Source organism: Myxocyprinus asiaticus, chromosome 37, assembly GCF_019703515.2.
Source record: "Myxocyprinus asiaticus isolate MX2 ecotype Aquarium Trade chromosome 37, UBuf_Myxa_2, whole genome shotgun sequence".
NCBI lineage: Eukaryota > Metazoa > Chordata > Actinopteri > Cypriniformes > Catostomidae > Myxocyprinus > Myxocyprinus asiaticus.
The window spans coordinates 22,522,930-22,542,669 of NC_059380.1; the positions used below are offsets into that span (position 1 = coordinate 22,522,930).

The 19,740-nt window shown below is 36.7% G+C and overlaps 2 protein-coding genes across 2 annotated transcripts; one reads left to right on the forward strand and one right to left on the reverse strand.

Annotated features, from left to right (window-relative positions):
- Window positions 1–477: 477 nt before the first annotated feature.
- On the reverse strand, window positions 478–2,265 carry LOC127427695 (C-C motif chemokine 21-like). Its single transcript, XM_051675437.1, has 4 exons — window positions 2,040–2,265; window positions 1,809–1,898; window positions 1,311–1,428; window positions 478–1,073 (listed from the first exon to the last, which is right to left on the reverse strand). The coding sequence occupies exons 2-4, from the start codon at window positions 1,891–1,893 to the stop codon at window positions 977–979; spliced, it is 300 nt and encodes a 99-aa protein (XP_051531397.1). The 5' UTR covers window positions 1,894–1,898; window positions 2,040–2,265; the 3' UTR covers window positions 478–976.
- Window positions 2,266–11,362: 9,097 nt separating this feature from the next.
- Window positions 11,363–19,290, forward strand: LOC127427664 (cystinosin-like). Its single transcript, XM_051675378.1, has 10 exons — window positions 11,363–11,652; window positions 11,742–11,820; window positions 12,906–12,993; window positions 13,624–13,727; window positions 15,023–15,160; window positions 15,248–15,347; window positions 15,920–16,039; window positions 16,192–16,362; window positions 16,784–16,901; window positions 16,991–19,290. Exons 1-10 carry the CDS (start codon window positions 11,589–11,591, stop codon window positions 17,131–17,133), a joined length of 1,125 nt encoding a protein of 374 aa, XP_051531338.1. The 5' UTR covers window positions 11,363–11,588; the 3' UTR covers window positions 17,134–19,290.
- Window positions 19,291–19,740: the final 450 nt, after the last annotated feature.

Here is a 19,740-nt window from a genome sequence, read left to right on the forward strand (position 1 = left end):
CTTCCATCAGCAAGTTTAGGCATCTCCTGTCGCACCTCACAGTGAATACTGGCATGTGAAAGATGCAAAGATAAGAATCCCCTCAATCAATCGTGAAAAACTCAAGCAAGAACAAACTCGTGCTCAATGGCATGGAACCAAATGGGAAAAAATGTACAGATATTTTCATTGCATTGAGGCCCTGACAGGGAGCAACTGTGCTTGAGATGAGATAAGATTACACAGTTGAGCTTATTGTTGAGCTGAAGTTTTTCTCATTTTCTAAAACATTAAGCAATTAATATATATTAATATCTGTGTATATCTATTAATATCTGCAGTGTTTACTTTTTTGGGTCGACCAAAAAAATTTTTTTTTTAAATGTATTCATTAGGGGATGGATTTTGGATGCTCATTTAGTGCCGTGAAAATTGAAGTGAATTTAACACCCGAAAGATATAACAAATCACACAAAAGAAGATGTAACAATTTAAATGTACAATTACAGCACTTTATTATAGTAAAACAGATTCATTGAATGTTTATGTACAGCACTCTTACCCACACATACACACACTTTTATGTATGTAGGCTATGCGGTTCACAGGTTATAGCTAAATGAAAAGTAAAAAAAGGGAAAATGTAATAAAAGACCATGTGCCCATCCATGGTGGGACATGAAGACATCTAGAATAGACATTCACAGTTTGTACATTCACATTGTTCTTATACACTGAACAGAAGACAAGCGAACCATATAATACAGTTCATTATGGACCTCTACATGAAGGTAATCATAGACTGATGTAGAAATTATGAATCAGCAGGATTGATAGTGGAATAAGCTACATATCACTGTTACAGTTCTGTTTGCTGTTATACACTGTTGTTTTTTTGCATAAAATATACAACAGTTCAGTCTGTATTGGCTTGATCCTTTAGCTCTGCACAAACTAGATTAGAGTCAATGACAAAGCTGTCTCTGAAATGCACTCCCTATGTAGTTTTTCTGTCATCTATTTTCTGCATCAGATGTTGTACCCAGGTTTGTCTAGGATCAGCACAGAGTGTCTTTGATCTCTTCAGCTTGAATCTGAATGGAAAAACATTGAGAGGAAAAAAAGTTTACAGAAACATTAGAAATTAAAAGTGTGCCATGAATGCATGAAGTAATAATAATAACAAGACTACTAAAACATTATGCTGTATTTTGTAATTATGGCGGAACAGCATAAGACAAAATTGGGAACGTCAGTTCCAGCTTACCAAACAATTGCATTTACAGTATGTGTTTTAATATAATGTTTGATGTATATTAAGCAATACTCACACAATAGCAGGAATGTTACATCCTCCATCTGTTTCCTGCACTCTGTAACTCACAATATTTTTTCGAACGGACTTCCTCGCTCCCGTAATGTACTTTAAACAGCAGTTTTCATAGGAACCTGAGGAAAAAAAAAAAAATCTAAATAACATCTGAATATTTATTTAGGGTGTCTATCTGTCTGTCTATCTCAGTATTGTTGTGCCGTATGGTCATTTGATGTATCAAATCACCGCGCCATGCATGCATGCTGCATCAGTCAGTTATCAATTTATGACATTACTCGTCAAACACTTTAACAGGCTTTACAGTGTAATGCTTTTGACCGGATAATAAATATGCTGAGATGTTCTAGAATTTGATCAGTGATGACCTCAGCTGTGAAATGTTTATGTCGATGCTTTAATATTACCAAATTTTAATTTTACAATTTTAAATATAAAAATATTTATATTTCAATGCGATGAAATGAGTGTTCCCACTTAAGAAACAAATTCTTACCTTGTGCCACACTTGGATACATGAAAGACAACAGCAGGAGAAAGAACAGAATTTGAAACTTCATGGCTGAATGTTGCATTTCCATTTAACCTGCATTAAAAGAGTGTGAAATGTTTAGCATGAGCAATTTTAATTTAATTATATGCATTAAGTTGTATTCCACTAACTAAAAGAACAGGTGGCTATGGTGACTGTGCTGAATAGCGGCTTGACTGCTGGTCTGATCTTTACCTCAGATGTGCTCAGAAGAATAATGGCTTTCTTGACAGTGAAAGCTGTTCTTTTCCCTTCCTCTGTTCCGTTAACACTTTTTATAGTGACAAAACCTGAGACTTCACCACGCCCCCCTCACATTTCGCCTAGATTTTACAATAGGTATCACTCGACGATGTTAAAATGAAAGTGGATCCTTTTGATGGATGTACTGTTATGTTTTGACACATAGCATCTAAGAGTTCCTGCACTACAAATATAAACAGGTTGCTTGCAGTAGCATATAATGTCTCAAACCACTACATTTGGTCAGCTGGGAGATGTTTTTGCATGGGGGATGGAATCAGTGGGTCTGGAGTCTTTTACAGCCCCCACTGCTCACCCCTGCTTGACCGCCTTTATTGCACAATACAACATCCTTGCCAGATACTCTTCCCCTCTAAGCATCTGCATTAGTACTTTTTAGGCTCTGTGTGCCAATAAAAATGGAAAGAAAAAAAATCAATCATTGTGCAGTAAAGTTCTCAAGCAGTTCTTCATTGATCATTCTTTTAAACTGTCCAGTGGTGCATGTTATCTGTTTGTGATAAGAAATCTCTGCTTCTCTTATGGATGCCTCAGAATAGATGAAATTTCAGAATTTAAAACTCAGTCGCACAAACATCAAACTGATCTGTTACAGTATACAGTACATACAGTGACCATCAAACGTTTTTGGACACACGTATTAGCCACACTTAGAAATTAGAGGTGTAAAATATATCGTATTGTATTGTATCATATGATACAACGCTCACTATAGAATACCATATGTATCTTACAATACATAAACAAACACATTATAGTGTAATTAAAACCAATCACCGCAATATTGAGAGCTGTGGAACAGTCTCCTCCCTGGAGAGGTGGCACTGAGTGCTCATAGGAAAACAGAGCAACACACTTCCAGGACATAGGCAGGAAGATAGATGGCAAACTTCTAGTCAGGAGCGGACTGGGACTAAATGGCCCTGGACTTTCTGGCCCAGAGCGGCTCACCAAACCCGGCCTGCAACACACCACACCATAACGCACAGGCTCATTGATTTCATTTTCCGGCTCAATTTCAAATTTTTGTGTTGAAAAAAAAATAATAATAATTATATTGACTGCTAGCCATGTCAACGGGCCCCACCAGTGCAAAAATTTTCTTAACTTTAAAACATAAAAAAACACTGTAAATGTGATGAGTGGACTTTTTAGAGAAAGCACTAAAAATAAGAACTTTAGATCAGACAAATAACATGTCTGAAATTTTTTTTCCCAACATACAGATGTTAGGTTAAAATGTACATGAACGTACAAGGGAAAATGTGTATTTTAGGTGCTGTGACAAGTCAGCATTTCTTCAAAGTTTTTAAAAATCTTAATCACCTTTCAGCTTTTATCTAGAAGTGAAATAAACTTGTCTTAGTTAATATGAGGTTGTGGAAACAACAAGTATAATAATAATATATTACATATATATGTATATATACACCAGTAGCTATACAAGATCATAAAATGTTGTTTAAAATAGTTAGATGAAGAAAGTGTCACACAGCAGGACATTGATGACAATGCTTAAAATTTCGTGTCAATTACTTCCATGTGTAAACGTTTTTTTTTTTTTTTTTTTTTAAATCAATGAAAACAAATTTGGCAAGAATATGTACATATATAAATATACAAATATAAATATATAAGTGTGTATAATATATATAAGTGTAGAACTTTGCAGATATTTTGCAGATTAATTGCTCATATTTTCACTCTATGTGAGTTTGTTGCATTTTTATATCTGCAATGTTTTAACTCCTTCCTCATATTATTCTTGAGAAAAAGTGAAAAGCCCAATGCTTTGACAAGCACTGTTACTGCTATCCTTTAAACAAAGTATGCCTCAAAGACTCAAATAGCCACAAAGTAATATTTTTCATGAGTTAGGCTTTGTCTGCATGTTTATCAGGCGTGAGCATTATTCAGCAAGCCTCAGTTCAGCTCCATGCGGTATGAATAATTTATGCAAATGACTATGTACTGCTTATAGCATTACAGTTTGCCTATTTTATATACGCTGCAGTTATTGTATTTGTTGTAACTTGCAGTTATTTGTATTTTGTGATTATTCAGAGCTCATCTTATACTTAATATGTTGTCTTTGGTTATAATTGTGATTTGTATGTCAAATAATGAGGACCACGTGTGGTGTGGAGTTATTGCGCATATAAGGCAATGCACTATGATGTGTAAGTAATTTAAAAATAAAAGTCATTTCAGTTTTTCAAAATAAAAGCCATTATATTGGCTTTACCTTACAGAGTTTTTGAATATTCAATCTGCAGTGGGGTCCTCGCGAGCATGTTGGAGCTCAGGGCGGCTGCCTATATCGCCATTAGGACAAATTACCCAGCTGCCCACTGGGAAATCACTCGGTGCTCCCGTCGGCCAGTCCGCCCCTGCACCTAGTAGATTGTACTGTAGCGGTACAGCTTGTCGAATTTGCCAAACAACGGTGTCATGTCCTGGTGCTATAGTACATCAAACATGTTGTTTTATTTATGCGCAAATCGGTGGATTTGTGAGGCAGAAAAAGCAGCAGTAAGTTTAAACTTTCCTAGCCGACACAGAGTATAACATGCACAGCAAGATGCTCAAAAGCAGTGTTGGATAACGTAACTTTTAAAAGTAACTCGTTAGAATATTGCATTACTCCTTAAAAAAAAGTAACTTAATTAATTAAAAACATATTTTTATGGAAAGTAAAGCATTACTTTATGTCTGCGTTACTTTTTTGTTACTTTTTTCTTACAGCCACTTTCTCTTCTGCTATGCTATGCATTCCATACAAGAGACATTACAGGTCACACTAGCTACTGTACAGCACTTATGTCAAACAACAGTAAACAAACAGATATTTAGAAAGTAGGTCTTCTTGTCATATTTATAATAAAGAATCAATAACATGAATATGCATGATTTGCTTTTCCAACAACATGGCAGCCAATATGAATAATGAAGAATAACCACTGTCTTACCTAAAGCAGCAAAGTCCAACACTTGAATCTGCATCATATATGTCATCATGTGCTGTGCCCATCGATAATGTCAGAGTCAACTTAAGATGTTCTTCAGAAGTCAGGATAAAATTCAGTGGGGAATGCCAGTCTAACATGTTCAAGGAATAAGTCTGATGAATAAATAAATATTTTTCACTTAAGTCATCTCAGTGCACACTTGTTTTGAATTGATCCACGGTGCGTACATATTCCACAACAAAGGCGCATTTTGATACAACTTGAATGGAATCATTTTTAATGCTACAAAATGTCAAAAAAACAGTTTGTTTCATTAATCAAACTACTTGTTTATTATAAAACAAAAATGTAGAATATTTTTAGAAACTAAGACATTTTCTCCGCATACACAATCGATGTAGAAGTTTGCTCGGAGCCACAGATCCAGAGTCAGCTTTTCTCATCCCATTCTCCCAGTTACAGGGAGCTGTAACACGGAGCAGTTCAGCTGCATAAGTCAGTGAACTTAGTGAGTATTTTACCCTGTGTATCATGTCATAGCCAGTGGAAGACTAGTCTTATAATCCCTCTGCCTAAACGCGTTTGCTGATTTTTTAATGCAGTGTGTATTAACACATGAATCAACCGCATTTTGAATGTTGACCTCATATTACTCTAAAACACGAAATGCGTATATGCGTTAGCGAGTTGATTGACAGGCGATGTCTGTATCTAAAAGGTGATTGGCCCTTTTACCTACAAGGCGGGACTTCCTTTCTACATCTATTGACTGTTGGGTGCTAGAGCTTCTTGGTTGGGTGTTCCAATTTCTCCCATTCATTTAAATATAAGGGACTCGTCTTGCTAAATAGTCTCTGGCCTCACACTCTATAGAACTACAATGCCCATCATGCACTACGTCTCCCCCGCAAAGTTTGCACACTTTTACTCCTGATTTCTCACAATACAGGGACAGTAGGGGTGTACAAAAGCAACGCGTTACTTTATTTAAAAAGTAACTCAGATATTATGGTCTAAAATAAAAAATATTGCGTTACTTTACTCGTTACTCAAAAAAAGTAATCTGATTACATAATGTGCGTTACATTTATCGCATTACCCACAACACTGCTCATAAGTTATGAGTCATAACTTTCAAAAAACAGCTTATTCAAACAACCGACAATGTGAGAAACCCACAATTACATGAAACTTATAATTATCTGCTTTTGACTTCAGAATGTAAACAGCTTTGAGAACATCACTTGTGCACATATTATGAGCCAGTAATAATGGCGGTAAAATTGACATGCAAAGTGAAACAGGGGGAAGAGGGCAAAAACCATTACGTGTGCTGAGCGATTTTTGCTTAAGCCTCTAAATAATATTGGATTACGTACATATATCGTAAAACCAGAGGTCAGGTTCCTCACAAGTTTTTTTTTTTTTTCCACCACTAAATAACATCGAAAGGAGTTTTTTTTCCTTGCTATATTCACTTCAGCTTGTTCACAGGGGGCTTTCAAACAACAAGGCATGATTTTCTATAAAGCTGCTTTGAAACTTTGTGTATTGTGAAAAGTGCTATACAAATATAATGACTAGAGTGTAGACAAACTTATTTTCTCAAGAAAAACATGAAAATTGTGAGTTCATATTAGTTTTTTTCAACTATCAAACAAAATAAATGCAGTGCTGTTGGGTCACTATACACTGTTAAAATCTATTAATATAATGCCACTATGCCAAATTCCCAGAATTTGCTCTTTGTAACCTTAAGAGCTGGGTTGTTATGGTTTTCACAAACCCGAATCTCATCTAAACTGCAGAATTTTGGCGTTTTCTCAAAAGGGAGGTGTAGATGTCTTCGCTCTTGTCATGGATGACAGGCAGATAACAATCAGCGATCTTCTCTCTCATCATGCTCAGCCAGGCATTCCTTACTTTTTACCAATTAGACTGGCAACAGTTCATACAGTGCCAACAGCTCCATTCTGCTACATGTACTGGAATTTCATATTTACAAATTCTCCTGCACCCAGACATCTGGCCAGGCCATGGTGATCTAATCCTTGGATTGGTGCAGCTCACTTGTTATATGTCCTTTCAACCTGGAATTCTGCAACTAGACACTGTTTTGCTTGCCACACACTCTAGTCCAGCCACTTATATCTACTGGGTCACGTGGAGTGATTACCAGGTTCAGACTTGAAAGACTTGAAGGCAACAAAGTGGTTGTTAGGTTTCGTTGAAGAATCCAAGGAACCACTAGCTATGTAAAACTAAGTGAATCTGTTGCCTTATGTGATGCAGGATGTTGCCCTCAAACTTAATTTATAGAGGACACTTCAGCCTCTGGGAGCAGCACTTCACGTTTCCCAGAAACACTGATGGTTGGAATGTTGAATGGTCCCATATGGACCACTCTTGAATTTGTTTGCTCAATCAAGCAGATCTTTTGTAACTTTTTTGTTGCTGTCTCTCAGGCAATTAAATATTATTTATTACCTACTAGTGATTTCTCTTTAATTACAAATGTTATTCTACTGCTTTACTCACAGTTTATAAATGTAACCAAAATAGTCTTTTCTGTTTATATATATATATATATATATATATATATATATATATATATATATATATATATATATATATATTTATTTAAATATAAAAAAAATAATAATTACATTTAAAATTTTTGTAAACATTTATTTGTAATTATGTTCATGTTTTTAGTATTAACTCAACTTGTTCAATTGTTCTTAACTTATCACTAGCCATTCTTAGCAATTCACTTCATACGAGATATTCTGAAATATAGTTATGTGCATTGGTTTTACCTCTCATTTCTTTTGCCCAGACAACATAAGGAGACCTTCTGTTTAAAATGTTCACATTTGTAATCCCTTCACGCTCACATATCTTAACTGTGATGAACCTTCATTGGCCTCAATATGCTTTTTGTATATAGGATTCTTTAAGAATTAAATATTATATTACCATAGGCCCATATTATTAATGCTATGTTGTACAGTATTGACCTATTGCTGGACTTTTCAATTCAGTGAAAAATAGTCTAAATGTCTAGCTATATCGCTAAATATAAAAGTGTTAAAAAGTGAAAGAAGAGTAATTACATGTATTTTTTTGTGTGCAGTTACATTCCCACAATATTGAAAATATTTTAGGTTTGAGTTCAACTGTGCCTTGCCTTACCGATCGGTGAGATTTGCCATTGCAGTCGAGGGAGGATTTGAAAAGACAGCCGTCAAGCCGGCAGACTGATCTCACAGTGAAATCGGAAACAGTAGGTTGACTTTTCTTTAGCTAAAATCGGTCTGTTCTTACCGAAATGTGAAACACTGCCCCCAGTGGCTAAAATGAGTGGGCGTGTTGGCTTGGCACGTATGAGCTCCATTGTCCGAGAGTAATGTTCCTAGTGGTTTATTGTAAAAAGTTAGCAGAACTGAAAGTGTCAGAATAAACATGAAAAACTTGTCATTGTTGTCTTCTGGGGGTAAATCAAAGTCCCTTTCAAGGCAAGTCAGTCCACTCTGTGGCCATCTTGGGAACGCTACTGGGCAGCTATTGTCTATGGATAGAAGTGGTATAAAAGTACAGTTCCTATATACTAGAATAGGGAAAGACACTTTTTCAGGCTGGTCCAGCTAAAGTGCATGCATGTTCTCAAGTTGTTTGTAATGTCTATATCTAAAAGGTAATTAGCTCGTTTACCTGTAAGTTGGAACTTCTTTTTCTACATCCGCCATATTGGGCGTTCCAGTTCTTTCCATTAAATTTAATACCAGGGACTCTGTGTCATGAAAGTAATCCATATGAATCCAGTGGTTAAATCCATATCTTTAGACAATTATTAAGACAGGTGTGGGTGAGAAACACATCAAATTATTAAGTCATTTTTTATCATAAATTCTTCACCCTGCCCAGTAGGCGGCAATATGCACAAAGAATGTGAATCACCAAAAACAGAAGAGGAAAGATGGGAAAGTGAAAGTGAAGTGGCGATTAACTGAGCAGGGAGGAGTATTTATAGTAAAAAGAGACTTAAATATTGAGCTGCTTCTCACACACACCTATAATTTAGCCTCTGAAAATATGGATTTAACCACCAGTGTCATCTGGATTACTTTTATGTTGCCCTAATTTGGATTTTGGAGCTTATAAATTTTGGCACCCATTGACTTACATTGTGTGGACCTACAGAGCTAAGAAATTCTTCCAAAAATCTTCGTTTGTGTTCAGCAAATGAAGGAAAGTCGTACACATCTTGGATGGCATGAGGGTGAGTAAATGATGAGATAATTTTCATTTTTGGGTGAACTAACCCTTTAAAAGGGAAACATTTATAGACTCAACCAAGGGGTCAAGGTTTCAATGGTTAGTTTCAACAGTTATCCACTGCTAGTAGATGCTGTAACTACACTCCGAACTCTGGAGATCTCCAAATGGGTACGAAATCTACAAAGGAGGGTGTGGTTACTCCAGAAGAGGCGGGTTACTCCAGAAGGGGGTTAGGCCAATGTCAAAAGGGGGTGACACTTCCACATATGGTTAAGGTTAGGGAAAGGTTTAGATTAGGGGCTCTCTATATCTTTGTTGGCGGTTTGGAGCTACCATCCCTTTGTGGAGCTCTGCCTGCAGCTATATCCTTCTCATTTTTTGTTAGGGCTCTTAACAGCGTGAAATGTTTTTCCCCTGTCTGCTCAGTGGCAGTGCTAGGAGGTAGCCAGGGGTGGTACTGGCCACCCCAAAATGAGGCATGGCCACCACATGCGCCACCCTGTCAATTTCTCATACTTATAATCAGGGTTTGAAATTAACTCCTGCCAGATGCAGGTGAAAATCAACCTTATGGGTAAAGCTGTCAACTAGCCAATTCGGCGTGTTATTCTATCATGGCACAATGTTACATTTATTTTCCCTGACAGTTTTTCAACAATCAAATGCACATGCCCTGTATTTTCTGTCAGCTGTTTACAATCAAATGTGATGTCTGTTCGGTGAATGAATCACTCTTTAAGTCAGTTGTTTTTATGAATCTGTCCAATGGTTTAAGCAGTGACCTTTGGCGACAGACCGTTGGCAATCACTGTGGAGAGTGACAAGACAAAGTTGAGAAAATTTCAACTTTATGCAAATGGCGAGCAACATTCGCAAGCGACTACCAATGAGAGTGAAGACAGCGGAGTTCACATCACCCGTCTGCTGTGAGTATGTGAGATACTGGAGTTGAGTGTAGGCAAGACGGAGAACTTAAAAGTTTCTTTGAGCGATTTCACTGTTCTATACCATTTGTCTGTAACCACATACATGGATATAGACTAATAAAAATGATGCGTGGAGCATTCTGACTGAGATTGATTCATACATTGATAGATCATTCATCTTGTTCATGATATGATACATTTAGCACTGCTGCAGGTTATATAAATACACACTCTCGTGCAAAAAAAAACTTTTTTGAATTTTTTTTTTTTTGATGCAATATAACTGATTACTTGTAAAATTAGGACAATATATTGGTTTTACTGGCAGTATAATCTGTAATTAGAATTTCAAAAGCTGATAAAGATAAATTGATCTTGTTTTAAGGATTTTTAGATATTTTTACAGGAAAACAATACAAAAATTATTATCAAGAATAAGATTTTTGCCCTAATATCAAAGGTCTTACTAGAAAAAATTTATTATGATCCAACATTAATTTTCTTGATAAAAAAAAATATGATCGTGCCTGGTAACATGTGCATGTAAAATGGCTAGAAATAGCATTTTAGCTTAGTGTAAAGCTGACAATTTACTCAAGGTTTATTTCTATTTCTTCTGCTCCAAACTTACTTCTCTCTCAGTCAGTCAATCCTCTGGTAAATTACTACAACCTTTAGAATATGAAATTATCATTTTGGTGAATTTTAGTGAAATTCTTTTTTTTTTCTAAAATAATTGATTACTGTACTCATATACTTCATAAGATCATACTGTAATAATCTCACCTGTATTAAGTCCGTCTATCCTCTGGAAGTTATTACAGCCTTTAGAATGTGAAAATAACATTTTGGTGACTTTTATTGTGTGGAGTTTTCAGACGGTCCCTAATTCGCCGTAGGTGAATATCCAAGGAATATCGAATTTAAACTCAACTTTACCCCGCTATAATATCAAGGCAGGCGCCGATCGGTCTACTGCTCGACCAATGTCTTCATACTCAAGTCAGCTGACCTGTGCCATGTGATCGAAAACCTCGCATGCGGAACTGCAGACTGATAAACATCACTTTCCTCATTTGATAGACATGATGACACTCCTCGTTTGACACTTTATGTGTTAATTACTAATCGACTGACTGTTGCCCATTTGTCATTAATCTGCGTTCATTTTCCAATAATAATTGCCGCGCTGGAAAGTGCCTTCACTCTTTTTTTTTTTTTTTTTTGTTATGACAGCTCTGTTAACTCATGCTTAACTGTAAACATTAATGATTACTTATGTAATTTATTAGCAGAACCTCAAGATGAAGGAAACTATTTTATTGTTTCTCATAACGCTGTTTGTCTGCGCGCGCACAGGGTTTGGTGGTGAGTTCAATGTTTTTACATACAAAAATATGATATCACAAATTGAGGATGAAGAATGGATATTATTATTGCATATTCAATGTTTGTAGATGCAGAAGTGTCCATCAAAGCTCCAGCAACAGTTGATCTACAGGAAAAATCTTCACAAAACATCACCATTACACTGAGGTATGCCGATAAATCAAGATTTGTGTATTATTTAGTCTATTGCAGGTAAGGGGGCACAGCAGGAGTCCGAATGAAATTTGAAAGAAGAACGGATATTTTAGTTTTTAGTTTAATTTTTAATCAAAGGTGCCTCAAGATATTAATTAAATATACAGTTTTACCAACAATGTTAAAAGTTAATCTATAAAAAAATGCACTGTCAATGTAATAAAAATCATAAAATATTCTATATAACATTTTAATGTAATTTAATATGGGTTTGCTTTAATAAAATGACAAAATATAATGCAATTAATAATTAATTCAGCAAAGACCATGTAATATAACTGTTGCTATTTTTCTCACACAGTAAAAATGGGTCTTTATCCATGAAAATATATAGCTGCCTGTAAATGTAAGGAAGGAGGTCCCCGCAAGGGGATCATCATATTTGGGGGTCCTTGGCATCAAAAAGTTTAAAACCACCTGGTCTAATGGGGCCTGGGTAGCTCAGTGATTAAAGACACTGACTACCAACCCTGGAGTCGCGAGTTTGAATCCAGGGTGTGCTGAGTGACTCCAGCCAGGTCTCCTAAGCAACCAAATTAGCCCGGTTGCTAGGGAGGGTAGAGTCACATGGGGTAACCTCTTCGTGGTCGCTATAATGTGTGGTTCTCGCTCTCGGTGGGGCGCGTGGTGAGTTGTGCGCGAAGCCTCCACACGTGCTAAGTCTCTGCAGTAACGCGCTCAACGTGCCACGTGATAAGATGCGCGAATTGACGGTCTCAGACGCGGAGGCAACCGAGATTCGTCCTCTGCCAACCGGATTGAGGCGAGTCACTACGCCACCATGAGGGCATTGGGAATTGGACATTCCAAGTTGGGGAGAAAATAAAAAACAAAACAAAAACAAAAAACATGGTCTAGTGTACCAGGCGGTTACCAAGTAAATATTAAATCTAATTGATGGTCATATGTATAGAGAAATCATTTATGTGGTCTTTTATTTACATTTATTCATTTGACTGATGCTTTTATCCAAAGCGACTTACAAAATGAGGAAGGATACAACAAAAGCGATTCATCTTATTTGTTTTCTTTCACAGTACACCGTTGAACGCATCCATAACAGTCTATTTCAACATCACATATAAATCAAGAAATGTCTCTGCAGTAATTCAACTTCCTAATGAGGTATGTACATTTATCACCAGGGATGACTGTAACGTATTCTGATTGTTATAGTCTCAGATATCTCCAATTTTTGCATTGAGCTGTAATAGTTTATTCCTTTATGGATACTTGTTGGAATAATTTGTAATACAATTGGAAAAAGTACTAATATCCATATTACACTAGGGATGCACTTGATAACATTGACCATCATGTCTGTTATCATCAGCCTTAACATAAAAAACATTTTTCGTCAAGTAATTTTCATCATAAATATTCAGTAACTACTAGTATAATAATATTTGGTTTTAATGAACTATTTTAATGAAGAAACTTTCAAGTTCTACTTTGGCATACTGTCTAAAATATACCTATTATAGGCTATGAGTTACTTTATATTGACTCCACCCATAAAATCTGAATCCTCCTATACAATTCTTAGCCTGCAGACTAAAGACCTTTAACTGTTAGTAGCCCAAAGGAGGAAATCTTGGCCCACAAGAGGATAACTTGAGGGGTTTTAGATATGAAGGATTAGCTTAAAGAAACACAATGATTTGAATGTTCATGTAAATGGGATGAATAATCCCATTAATATTTTTCTATTTAGGCAAAGATTAAGCAACTACATGTGTTCTCTCTCCTGCACAGGTTGTCGTGCCAGCAGAAAACACATCTGTCTCTTTTGAAGTGCATGCAGTGGGGGTCGGTCAGGTGACAGCTTACCTTTACAGCAATGACACTCGCATAAAAAGGTGTGTTGTAAACCAGATTTTGTTAATCTGTCACCATTTGAAAACAACATTTGATAAATATTGCATAAGTGATGTTCTCCTGTAGGTTTCTATTAGTTGGGCATTCTTCATACTGCAAATAAGATGTGGCATCTATTTCACATTTCCGTGTTGTTATTTTTTGTTGTCAGTTATGGCATGAAGCCACATGTGTAAATGGATTACAGATAGAGATGGTGAAATTTGCATTAGTATCTTGCAAAACCAGTTCTGTTTATTTATTTCCTTAATTAACTGTAAGTCTCACATGTGTGTTAAGAGATGAGAAAAATGCAATGTCCTAAAAATAACACCTAGAGGGGACATCACTGTATGACATGTATGCTTACACATACAAGGAATTTGTCTTGGTGACAGGAGCTTCCAGTGTACAACAATACAAATCAGCAACAAGACTTTAAAGAAAAATTAAAAATTGAATAAAAACTAAATAAAATATTTAAAAGAAAATAAGTATATAGAATATACAAATATATATATATATATATATATATATACACATACACATACATACACACATACACATATATAGTGCAAATCTAAATACAAATCTGTTATATACAGTGCAAGGGAATGTAATGGCAGAAGAGGTTGGATGCGTTGGATAATATAAAAAAACTAAGCTGTGTTTAATTATTTATGTGTTTTTATTAATTATTGCTCAAAGGGGCAGTTTTAACTGTTCATGAGATGGATAGCCTGAGGGGAAAAAACTGTTCCTGTGCCTGACTGTTCTGGTGCTCAGAGCTCTGAAGCGTCGGCCAGAAGGCAACAGTTCAAGAAGGTAGTGGGCAGGGTGAGTGGGGTCTAGAGTGATTTTTCCAGCCTTTTTCCTCACTCTGGAAGTGTATAGTCCTTGAAGGGAGGGCAGAGGGCAACCAGTAATCCTCTCAGCAGTCCGAACTGTCCTTTCCTTCTGATATCCGATTTCGTAGCTGGACCAAACCAGACAGTTATTGAAGTGCAGAGTATAGACTCAATGACTGCTGAGAAGAACTGTATCAGCAGCGCCTGTGGCAGGTTGAATTTCCTCAGCTGGCGAAGGAAGTACAACCTCTGCTGGGCCTTTTTCACAATGGAGTCAATGTGGGTCTCCCACTTCAGGTCCTGTGAGATGGTAGTGCCCAGGAACCTGAATGACTCCACTGCTGCCACAGTGCTGTTTCAACAGCATTCTTGCACTTTGTAACAACAGTTCTGTCTTTGATTTGTAGATGTAGAGTTTTTGTAGAAAAACTTTTTGTTGTTTTTTTCAGCTTTGAAACTCGAATCAGATTCTTGATTGTCAGAAGCAACGTCCTTTTTATCATCAACCAAATCATTGGCTGGATTTACTTCCTGGCCTGGTCTGTGTCGTTCTACCCACAAGCAATTGAGAACTGGAAACGACGCAGGTAAAGCTTATTTTCCTTGAGAAGCAAGTACTTTTAGTGAATGAAATGCTGATTCGATGAATTACGTGCATGTTTCGTGTCATACAGTGTTGTGGGCCTCAACTTTGACTTCCTCGCTCTCAACCTGACTGGATTCATTGCTTACAGTGTGTTCAATGTTGGTTTGTTCTGGGTGCCTTATATACAGGTGAGAACACTTGACACAGCTGCAGTTTTAATGTCACATTAATTTGTTGTAAATCTGTTGATTATCTTTTGCAAGACAATTGAAATGCACTATTGTTAAATGTCACAATGATCATTCATGGATTGATCTTGCAAAATGATTTCTTAATCTCAAGTGTTAACTTGAAATCAGGATTGACTCTATTTACTTTTGTAATGCATGTTCCAGATGCCAGACGCCTTTGAATTAACTTTTTGGGTGGTGTCACTAAGCCCTCTTTCTGTATTTTTCAACCTTGCCCTCCAAACACCTGTCATTTAGAGACTTTTCATGATCCAATCAAATCCATATGGATAAAATCAAGCCCTGTCCTTCTTTTTTTTCTTGTTAAAAATCCTCCTTTTTTTCTTTAATATGATTTATAAAAACCAATACTGGTCTAAAATAGGTCTCAAAAACTGTTGAGACTTGAGACTAATGCAATTTATTACTAGCTTAAAGACTAATTTAGTACCAACTGTACTGAAGTAGAAGACTTGCCATTGTTTGCCGATAGTTTTCTGAATAGATCTATATAAATGGTGTGTCTACAGGAGGAGTTTTTGACTAAAGATCCAAATGGGGTCATTCCTGTCGACGCCAATGACGTCTTCTTCAGTCTTCATGCTGTAGTTCTCACTCTCGTCTATATCTACCAGTGTGCCGTCTATGAGGTAAACATTAACATGTCATGATTTAGGAATGTGGAACAATATCTTCTAAATATTGAAACTTGAGTGATTATCCTGTTTTGAGGGAGAAATAAACCCCTATTTTGTAGATAAGCAAATTGTATTGTTGTACTTACGTTTATTTTATTTTTTAGAGAGGTGGGCAAAAGGTTTCAAAAGTGGCCATTGGGTTATTAGTGATTGGCTGGACCTTTGCGTTTGTCTCCCTGTTTGTTGCTGTGGCGCGGAAGATCTCCTGGCTGGAGTATCTGTACTACTTCTCTTATATTAAACTGGGAGTCACACTTGTGAAATACATTCCTCAGGTATATCCCTTCCATCTCCAATCGCAACAGCACAATTTTATTTTACATTTAAAGACAACATTAAACGGCTTTCACAACGCATTAAACTTCTATAACATGAAATGTTTCCGTATGAAACGGTTTTCAGCTAGATATAATATAGGATAGAATTTTCATTGTTTGGTGATCTACTCCTTTTAAGAATGATAGCTTATCATAGACCAGTGCAGTTGACTTTGATGCAATACTAAAAATAGTGATTTGCCATTTCCCATATTGTGGTAACAAATTTGTACTGATACTTGTACTTGTGGCTTGTAACGGAAGGTTTGAGCAAGAGCTTCCAATGAGTCAGACAGAGTACAGGATAGAATTAAAACTGAAGTGCTTTAAATATGCTTTTGCAGCAAATTGTATAATGTTCATTTATAAAACATTGCAGGCTTATATGAACTACCGCAGGCAGAGCACAGAGGGATGGAGCATTGGAAATGTGCTGCTGGACTTCACAGGGGGCAGTTTTAGTTTGCTTCAGATGTTCTTTCAGGCCTATAACAATGGTGAGACCACACAAATATCTCTTAAAGTATATACTTTGATTTTTGCTCTAAATCTTGCTCTGTTTTAATTTGTTTGTGTTTTTCTCCAGATAAATGGAAGTTTATATTTGGGGATCCAACAAAGTTTGGATTGGGTGTCTGTTCCATCTTTTTTGATGTTGTGTTCATCATACAGCATTATTGTCTGTATAGAAACAGAGAACAATACCATGACTTGAATGACAGCAGATGATCAGAAATAGAGAATGATCACCTCACCACTGGCCTTAAAACATGACAGAATATGTTAATAGAGATTCTGGTTCGACATGTATTGTCTCAGTAAAGGTTTGATGGATCTAAAAGTGTGAACCATAAATCAAAGGGAAATGTGTACAGGTGCATCTCAATAAATTAGAATGTCGTGGAAAAGTTCATTTATTTCAGTAATTCAACTCAAATTGTGAAACTCGTGTATTAAATAAATTCAGTGCACACAGACTGAAGTAGTTGAAGTCTTTGGTTCTTTTAATTGTGATGATTTTGGCTCACATTTAACAAAAACCCACCAATTCACTATCTCAACAAATTAGAATACATCATAAGACCAATAAAAAAAACATTTTTAGTGAATTGTTGGCCTTCTGGAAAGTATGTTCATTTACTGTATATGTACTCAATACTTGGTAGGGGCTCCTTTTGCTTTAATTACTGCCTCAATTCGGCATGGCATGGAGGTGATCAGTTTGTGGCACTGCTGAGGTGGTATGGAAGCCCAGGTTTCTTTGACAGTGGCCTTCAGCTCATCTGCATTTTTTTGGTCTCTTGTTTCTCATTTTCCTCTTGACAATACCCCATAGATTCTCTATGGGGTTCAGGTCTGGTGAGTTTGCTGGCCAGTCAAGCACACCAACACCATGGTCATTTAACCAACTTTTGGTGCTTTTGGGCAGTGTGGGCAGGTGCCAAATCCTGCTGGAAAATGAAATCAGCATCTTTAAAAAGCTGGTCAGCAGAAGGAAGCATGAAGTGCTCCAAAGTTTCTTGGTAAACGGGTGCAGTGACTTTGGTTTTCAAAAAACACAATGGACCAACACCAGCAGATGACATTGCACCCCAAATCATCACAGACTGTGGAAACTTAACACTGGACTTCAAGCAACTTGGGCTATGAGCTTCTCCACCCTTCCTCCAGACTCTAGGACCTTGGTTTCCAAATGAAATACAAAACTTGCTCTCATCTGAAAAGAGGACTTTGGACCACTGGGCAGCAGTCCAGTTCTTCTCCTTAGCCCAGGTAAGACCCCTTTGACGTTGTCTGTGGTTCAGGAGTGGCTTAACAAGAGGAATACAACAACTGTAGCCAAATTCCTTGACACGTCTGTGTGTGGTGGCTTTTGATGCCTTGACTCCAGCCTCAGTCCATTCCTTGTGAAGTTCACCCAAATTCTTGAATCGATTTTGCTTGACAATCCTCATAAGGCTGCGGTTCTCTCGGTTGGTTGTGCATCTTTTTCTTCCACACTTTTTCCTTCCACTCAACTTTCTGTTAACATGCTTGGATACAGCACTCTGTGAACAGCCAGCTTCTTTGGCAATGAATGTTTGTGGCTTACCCTCCTTGTGAAGGGTGTCAATGATTGTCTTCTGGACAACTGTCAGATCAGCAGTCTTCCCCATGATTGTGTAGCCTAGTGAACCAAACTGAGAGACCATTTTGAAGGCTCAGGAAACCTTTGCAGGTGTTTTGAGTTGATTAGCTGATTGGCATGTCACCACATTCTAATTTTTTGAGATAGTGAATTGGTGGGTTTTTGTTAAATGTGAGCCAAAATCATCACAATTAAAAGAACCAAAGACTTAAACTACTTCAGTCTGTGTGCATTGAATTTATTTAATACACGAGTTTCACAATTTGAGTTGAATTACTGAAATAAATGAACTTTTCCACGACATTCTAATTTATTGAGATGCACCTGTATATCTTACACCAGAACCTTCATCGTTTGAATGCACATCTAGTTTTATATTAGTCTAGATAATATATATATATATTTTTACATTTATATGGTTTATTGCCATAAATTGCTACTGTCTCAACTGAATAAATTGCCCTTACAAAAATTGAGAGTTCGCTGCAAACGCCACAAATTCGGCACAGATAATTTTCACATGCAAATGAGCTTTGCAGTAATCTTGCGGCAAATTGTCCATTGTTGCCAAAGGTTTCCCAGAGGTACCACTACCGGTGAAGGGCTGCAAACTTCTGGCAAACATTTGCAGCGAATAACAAGCTCATTTACATGTGATTATAATGAGAGGCAAATTTGTAGCTAGTTTAGATTTTTTTGTAAGTGAGGAGATGATACTGTTTGAAATTAAATAAATAAATTGTTGAATGAAACACTAAGCAGATTTGTGTGAATTTTTTGCTCATATATCCTGTAGCATGTGCACTGGCAAAGGTCATGGGTTAGATTCCTGAGAAACACACTTAGTCTACTAATAAGAATGTATATCCTACAAGCAATGGTGTAGATTTGGTTTGAACATTGAGGGGGACCAAATGGGGGTGTGGGGGGGGGGTGTTGGTTTGGGAAGTGTTAAGTTTCATTATAACACATTACACGATACATAATAACAGTTCAAATTAATGCACAGATAAATAAAAAAGTATATTCAATGTAGGGATGCTGCGGTGTGAGGTTTTGACAGTTAGATTACTGTTTGAGAAAAAAAATCGTGGTTAACCGGTTTTACAATTATTTGCACATTTCCTTATTATGTAACAGCACTGATGCAAAAAATGCATAGCATATAACAATTGTCTAAACTTCTAAGTGGATGTATTTCTGGGGGA